Source organism: Mercurialis annua, linkage group LG3 (assembly GCF_937616625.2).
Source record: "Mercurialis annua linkage group LG3, ddMerAnnu1.2, whole genome shotgun sequence".
Classification (NCBI taxonomy): Eukaryota; Viridiplantae; Streptophyta; class Magnoliopsida; order Malpighiales; family Euphorbiaceae; genus Mercurialis; species Mercurialis annua.
Genome location: NC_065572.1, coordinates 12994635 through 13002571, shown reverse-complemented (window position 1 = coordinate 13002571; position 7937 = coordinate 12994635). Strand labels below are relative to the sequence as shown.

The window sequence follows — 7937 nt, the reverse complement described above, 5'->3', positions numbered from 1 at the left end:
TGTTTTTTCTATTTTTCCTTGTCGTTTCAAACCTGTTAAATACAGTAATTACAATTAAATTATAAATCACAATCAATTGAAATTGAAAAATAAATATGTATATATATAAATATCAAAGTTTACATATAAACGTCAAAAAAGAAAAAAACATAATATGTTTGTAATAAGATAAGCTAACACGACAGTACAAAGTTGTAGTGTTGTCATCGTCTTGTAGGGTAGGTGGGGGTTGTCGCCGAAACTCTGCAGAAAGGTTAGGAATCATCCTGGCAATCTCCTCACGGATCAGCTGGGCCATGGTCGCCGCCTACTGACGCTGCTGCTCCACCATTTGCTCCCGAACCTGTCGCAGACCCTCCTGAATGCCGGCCTGCACACGACGCTTGACCTCCCCGTCTGTCTGCTGCGACGACCTAGAGGAGTTGCCTCGCTGCACCCTGCTGCTCGTCCCCGTGTACCTGATGCTCGCGGAACCCAAGCCGTACACGTGTTTCTTCTTGTTGATGCCCTTGATGTCTAGAAACACATGGTCTCGTCCATTGCCGTTGGACTGGAGGAGTTACCCTCTCCGGTCGGAGATTGTGTCGCAGCAGTAAGTCTCTCAGCGATGGCGTCCTACAAAATAGTTAAAAACATATCAGTTTAGTTTTAAAACAACTAAAAATGCATAACATATGAAAAAATAAACCTAATTGCTAACAAAATTTCGACAACATTCCTCTATAATATGAGCATCACCCATTTTTCAGGGAAGTCCTGCAAGTAAATTACAATATATATCTCAACTAACAAACATTTTCAATCTAGTTTAGCATCTTAACAAGCATATTACAATATATAATCCAACCAATAAACATGTTCAATATAATCTAGCATTTCTGACTTGTTAAATTCAAATAAACAATCTACCCTAATATATTTAAGGGTTTTTGACGGATCTGTGCCTACGGGCTTTTAAAAATTCCATTTTAGTGCCTGTGTGGAAATTAATCCTAAATTTGTGCATGGGCCCATGTCATCCGCGACCGCGATATTAAATCGCGGATGACATTAACACCGCTAATTGGGGTAATTAACCCCAATTAATGCCATCCGCGATTTAATATCGCGGATGGCATCTCTCCCCAATCATTGGGGAGACAGTAATCTGTCTCCCCAATGATTGGGGAGAGACAATGATTGGGTTACCCCATCATTTTGTTTAAACTTTTTTTATAAAATAAATTTCGTATTTTAATTTATAAAATAAATTCCGTAATTTAATAAAATTATAATAAAACATGAAAACCGTTTTTTAGTTAGCATTGTATATTATTTTTTCTGTTTTTACTAGTTTATACAAAAATTATAAATTGCATAAATAATATAATTGCAAAGTCGATAAAATAAAGTAGGATTACAAAGTTGATAGTGTTTACAAAAAACAACAAAATCATAAATAATCTCGATATCTAGTGTTCTTCTCCAGTTGAGTCCTCATATCGCACCCCATATCTTGTCTGCGGCGCAGACTGCTCTCAGTAAGATCGCGATACTGTCTATCACCCGGTCTGTCACCTGGCGCGCCCTCGCTCTCGAGATCATCGTCTAGGGATAGCTCCTGATCATCTACAGCCGGTGGAGTAGTGGGTGCCTCCTGTGACTGCGGAAGGTGGCTGAAGGATGGACCCGAAAACTGAATACTGCCAGACTGTAACTCCTCGAAAGAGCCCCCCTCCCCGAGACTTGGACTTGTCCCTAAAGTGAGTATTGAAATTACTGGCCAAGTGCCTTATGCAGAATTTGTGCGGAACATCAGCCCATTCAGGACGCCTCAGAACTGCTAAAATGCCAGCATGGCGATCAGAAATAATGGAAACCTTCCGTCCAAGAATGACCTGTTCCCGTAAATGCCCGAGAAAATATTCGTAACTTTCAGTACTTTCTGATTCCACAATTGCAAACGCTACTGGCATTATATGGCTGTTTCCATCTATCGCTGACGCTATCAACATCGTCATCTTGTATCTCCCATACAAATGGGTCCCATCGACAAACAGAATAGGTTTGCAGAATCGAAATCCAGCAACCATCGGAAAAAAAGTCCAAAACATTCTAACGAACGTTCTAATATTCGGCTGAAGCATCCCGTTAATGTAAACCTCATCGCCTACGCCAAATAATATAGAAAGTTTTAGAGTTAGAATATAAAATGTTTAATTCACCGTTAAACATGATTACATACCTTCCGCATGCCAGAATGAACCCGGATTTACGTGAACCATATTATGCATTAAGTCATTGATACATCCGAAGGATTCATGCCAGTCCCCGTAAACAGAAGCAATTGCCTTCTCCTTTGCATACCACATTCTTTTATATGGAGGTCTCACTCTATGTTCATCCCAAATGCCAGCAATAAGGGTATTAACGTGTATGTCACGCTGCTCCATCACTTCCCTCCGCACGTACTTCGCAATTTCTCGTGCCCCAAAATTTCTATGATTAGCATTTGGCACCAGCTCATTGCACGTATGCGGCCCGATATATTTTGTGCATGTCCACGTATGAGTTGCTTGAAGCAGAGTTGCACGCAGCCACCATTTGCAAATAGGATTATACCTACATGCCAACATAATAGTATAGTTGGTTGTCCGACGACTTTTGTGCTCCCTCCCATTCTCAACAGAATAAGCAGTAGCACATGCCTGAACAGAAGCACGATTTGGGAAGATCATCCCAAGTTGGAACTCCATCCCAGGATTCCACATAAGGTTCTCATCAGATTCTGGTGCCACATCAAAATCATCCAAATTGACATGGTTAAAACCTTCTGGGAGTTGCGATTGGTACACTGTGTCTTCTCCAGAATCATGATCATTGCAATCCTCTTGCTCTTCTGCCTCTTCCTCGCAACCAAAAAAATCCTCTTCATCATCTTCATCTTCATCACTCCCTATCTTCGACCCATTTGATTCACTCAGAACCAACTGATCCACAGAGACATCGTTACAAACGACAGTACGATACTCGACGTAAAATTCTAAAGTATCAAGCCCTCGGTACCGCATCTTCTCTCTCAAAATTCCAAAAATATGTTCTTTGTTTTCCACTGAGTACAACGAGTAGGAGACAATACGACCACTTTCAATTTTTGGAAGCCGAAAGTAGATTTTTGTAATCTCCACTTCCGAGTCCGTAGCGACTGCCCTTATACAAATATTTCTCAATTCTTCAAAATTCATCCTATCAATAATTGGCATATCCACCCGACGGCCGCCCTGGTATTCTACTCCAGCCGGAGAGCTTACTATACGACCATCGCACCATATCACAAACGATAGGTTCATAGTCGTTATTGCTACAAATTTTATCAAAATAAATATACATCCAACTTATTTTAGCATTTTTTCAAATTCATTAAATAAAGTCTATTTTTTTTAGCAATATTGTTTTTTTCATTTTTCATAGTGTAAACTATTTGTTGTCATTTTTCATAATTATTACTATTTTTTAAAAAAATTAATATTTCACTAAATTATAATTTCTCAATAAACTATAATAACACCTACATTTTTGCTAACAATGACTAATTGAAAAATATAACATATTATACTAAAACCTCGTATTTTTTTAACGTACAATTACTTAATAAATAGTAATTAAAAACCTAACATTTAAGTTATATTAATCTATTTTTTTCTAATTTAATATAACAATAAAAAATGAAAAGTAAATTTACCTCTTGTAGTCCTCCTCCAATAGTGCCAAAATAATAAAACTCTTCAAAAATAAATTTCTAATCGAACCGCCATAAAAATACAATCCGCTCTAAACCGCCGCTTGAGACATTATAATTGAGAGAGATTTGTTTCGGTGTGAGAAAAATGAGGGCTGTGAGCCCCCATTTTATAGAATGCAATCCGCGATTTAATATCGCGGATTGCATTCAATTGTTGACCGTTGGAAGCTGTGCTTCCAACGGTCAACAGATTCCCTGCCAATGGCAGGGAATCTGTAAATGCCATCCGCGAAATTAATTCGCGGATGGCATTTAAGTTAGGTTAATCCACCGATTAACCTAACTTAATATCATCCGCGATTTAATATCGCGGATGGCCACGTCATCCGCAATATTAAATCGCGGATGACGTGGACCCAGGCACAAATGTGGAATTAATTTCCACACAGGCACTAAAATGGAATTTTTAAAAGCCCGTAGGCACAGATCCGTCAAAAACCCTATATTTAACACCCAACCAACAAACATTTTCAATATAATATATCATTTTCGAATTGTTAAATTCAAACAAACAATGTAGCTGTTTATATTGAACACCTAATCATATAAACAACTTGGAGAATTACAAATTTATAAGGACTTACAGTCATATCTTGAACCCGCTTGTCAACCGGTTTCTTGTCAGACTTCGTGGAGTGAAGGCGAGTGTACAGCTCCGTTGCACTCGACTTCCGGCCGAGCTCCTTACTCTGTTAGAAAAAATACAATTTAATTAGAATGAAAATAAAACAAATACATTATTAAGTATTTTAATTACTGAATTTAAAAACAAATCATCACATCCATGTGCTTGAGAGCGGAGCGAGATCCCCCAGTATGGCGGACAGGTCCAGTACCGGCGCTCGCTGGCTTGCTCATCCGATTTTCTTGGGCAATTTTTGATCTCTTCCTCTCCCGCTCTGAGTCCTAAAACGCGTTCTAAGCATCCCAGATATCCTGGATCACAGAGGTATGCTTCTGCTTCGTCTTCCTCATTCTATGAATATTGTCGTTGTAGCGGGTGGCTGCGTGGGTCATGAAGACCTGTCTGATGACCTCCTCGCTGTAGGCCGACCTATCCCATCAGAACTCCTTCTGAAAACAGTAAAAACATGTATTGTGAGTTAGTTTTTTCAAAAAAATCATAAGTATTAAACTGCAAATTTAATTACCTGAAACTCCTGGAAGTAGAACTCTCTCTGCTCCGCTGTCAGAAAGCGCCATGCTGTTCCAGTCTCAAACCAGCACTTCCTAAAAGTCTCATGCATAGCCTAAAAAACAGGCCGGAGTCCATCAACATCGTCCTGTGATTTTATAGGCATAGTTTAGTTTATGTACATATTATTTACACATACATATTACAATACACACATTAAGAACTAAATTATAATGATACCTGCTAGGGTCGGGGTGAACCCTCGCCCTACCCTGGTCGTCCAGAACAGCCAGGGGCTTGCCAGGCTCACTCTGCTGCCGAGACTGAACAGGTCTTCCGGCCTCCAACTGCTGCTGCTCCTCAGCAACGTCGTCATCGCTAGCAGCAGAGCCTCCCCGTCCGCGTCCTTGGCATGTGCCTGATCCTCGAACTCGACCCCTCATACATGCACATACGTCAATATTAAATGTTCCACAACCAGCCAACACAATATAATAATAAAATTATACAGTCCATCGTGAAACATAAAACTAAGAAATATAAATTCAAATTCAACGAGTATACACTGGAATAATATAATTAAAAAATATAATTTCAGCGTTAATGTATCATCTTTTACAATTGATTATAGTTGCAAAAAAATCTAACACATAAAATGTACTTTACATTACTAAAGTTCTTCGCTTTCTTCTTCGTCTGATGAAGATGCGATGAACTCGTCTTTTGTTTCTTCTTCAGGAGGCACGAACAACTCATCTTCTTCAGCTTCTCCATTTTGATCAACCAAATATGTCAGATTGTCGTTCGTTGCAACAATGAGAGGATTTTCTTCTATCTCATCTTGAAAGGCCGGGAAAATCGCCTCGAGCATGTCAAGTTCGGATCGCGCCTTTATCCTGCAAACTGCCCACCAATTTAATGTATCCCTTCTTTTACTCGGATATGGCAGGTAATGAACTTGGTCGGCTTGTTCGGCTAAGATGAACAGTTCATACTTATTGTATCTCTTTCTGTTATTAATATCCACATGTTGTATTTTTTGTTACTAATTGTGCCAGAATTTTATGTCGGGTCGAACCACTCGCATGTAAAGAAGACAATCGTCTTCATTGGAAGCGTCTGATACTCTAACTCAATTGTGTCTGTCGGAACTCCATAAAAGTCATTTTTGCCATCGACATATTAAGTTCCCTTCACGCAGACTCCACTATTCATCGTAAGTTGTTCCTCCCCATAAGATTGAGTCTGAAATTTGAATCCGTTTACACGGTACCCCTTAAATGTTCTGACTAATCTAAGAGGTCCTTTAGCGAGACTAAGAATGAAGGTATTGGTACAGACAGTTGGATCTTGAACCTGTAGCGTATAAAATGTATTATACATTAGAACTTTTTATTGAAAGAATCAAAATATATTTTGTTGAATACTTATATATTGTTGAAACCAGTAGGCAAAGTCATTCTCGAACTTTGCTTCAATTTGCGAGGTGCTGATTTCGGGGTTTCCTCTGCGTAACTCGCCTTTGGAAACCCTTTAGTTAAGAAGAAAACAATAATTAGAAGCTGAATCATCGTTAATTACATTGACAACTGTATTAAAGCTTACTCTCTGTAATTTTCTATTTCTGAACAATTCAACAGAATATATGTTCGGGCACCAACAATCTCGTCATGTTCAAGATATCTCTTGCGGTAAGCACACACTGGTTGCCCGTGCGGCTTGAAAATAGATAGTCTGTCAACATCGTCGTCGACTTTAATATCAAAAACTTCATTCCTTTGCGGCCGCTCAGGTATCATTGGGTCACCTTTTGAAAAGTAATAAGCAGCATATTTTGCAGTTTCTTCATTCAAGTATCCGCTACTGATGCTTCCTTCCATCCTGCCTTTATTGGTGACTTTTTTTCCAGTTTTCTCAAATATCTGATTTCACATGTCATAGTTAGAAAACATTACATGTTAATATATTGATACACTGAATTGAGAAACTTCAGCAATAATACCTTTCAAATGGAGACATCCAACGATACTGAACCGGCCCTGCCATCATAGCTTCGTACGATAGATGTACGGGTAGATGTTCCATGGAGTCAAAAAAGTTGGGCGAAAAAATACAATCTAGATCTTTCTCTGTTAGAGACGTGGAGGTTAACTCACGAAAGAAGATACTTAGCTCTGTTAAAGGCTCCCAAACTTCCTTCGGTAATAGCTCACGGAGAGCGATTGGCAGAAGTCTTTGCATAAAAATGTGGCAGTCATAACTTTTCATTCCATGCATTTTTAGACCGGTTGTATCGACAAATATGGACAAGTACGGCGCGTAGCCATTTGGAAACTTTATTAACTTAATCCACTCTAGTAAAGCCTTTTCTCCATCCCCGTCCAAAGCATACAATGCCTTAGGAAATCTCCCAGTAACTGGATCTTTTGCTAACTTAGGCCGATCACATATGTCATTCAACTCTTCTCTAGATTTTGCATGGTCTTTTGTTTTCCCGGGAACATTTAGCACAATATTGAAAATGTTATCGAATACGTTTTTCTCAATGTGAATGACATCGAGATTTTTACAAATGAGATTCGATTTCAAGTACGGAAAATCACAGAAGATGCTTTTTTTATTCCAACCATAATTTGTCGACTTCACCACATTATTTGTCTCAGCCCCAATTTCATAAGCCTTCATAAATCTCAGACTGTCCACCTCTGCCAACAATTTCTCTTCGGTTTTCGGCTGTCCGAATACTTTATTCTTGCGTACGCCTTTTCGGAAATCAGTAGTATTACGTCGGTACTGGTGACCACGAGGCAAGAACTTTCTGTGGCAATGAAACCACGACTGTTTTCTACTCCCTTTAAGCGTGAAAGCATCCGTATTTTCCATGCAGTGTGGGAAAGCCAGTCTCCCAGATGTGCTCCAGCCAGACGACATAGAATAAGCGGAAAAATCATTAATTGTCCACATAAGTGCCGCTTTCATTTGGAAATTCTGCCTCTTATGAACGCCGAATGTCTGGAATCC

At 39.2% G+C, this 7937-nt stretch overlaps 1 protein-coding gene across 1 annotated transcript; it reads right to left on the bottom strand.

The window, feature by feature from the left end:
- Positions 1–413: 413 nt before the first annotated feature.
- Positions 414–3329, bottom strand: LOC126672296 (uncharacterized). The gene is made up of 4 exons (XM_050366244.1): positions 2225–3329; positions 1771–2149; positions 1488–1655; positions 414–615 (listed from the first exon to the last, which is right to left on the bottom strand). Exons 1-4 carry the CDS (start codon positions 3327–3329, stop codon positions 414–416), a joined length of 1854 nt encoding a protein of 617 aa, XP_050222201.1.
- Between the last annotated feature and the right edge of the window lie 4608 nt (positions 3330–7937).

What these genes read in the sequence shown, in the direction of transcription:
- LOC126672296 (XM_050366244.1), bottom strand. Translation starts at nt 3,329, where the DNA reads ATGAACCTATCGTTTGTGATATGGTGCGATGGTCGTATAGTAAGCTCT. An exon ending in TTCATTCTGGCATGCGGAAG is followed by an intron (nt 2,150 to 2,224) that starts GTATGTAATCAT and finishes TATTTGGCGTAG; the next exon opens with GCGATGAGGTTTACATTAAC. An exon ending in CCGCACAAATTCTGCATAAG is followed by an intron (nt 1,656 to 1,770) that starts GCACTTGGCCAG and finishes TCCATCCTTCAG; the next exon opens with CCACCTTCCGCAGTCACAGG.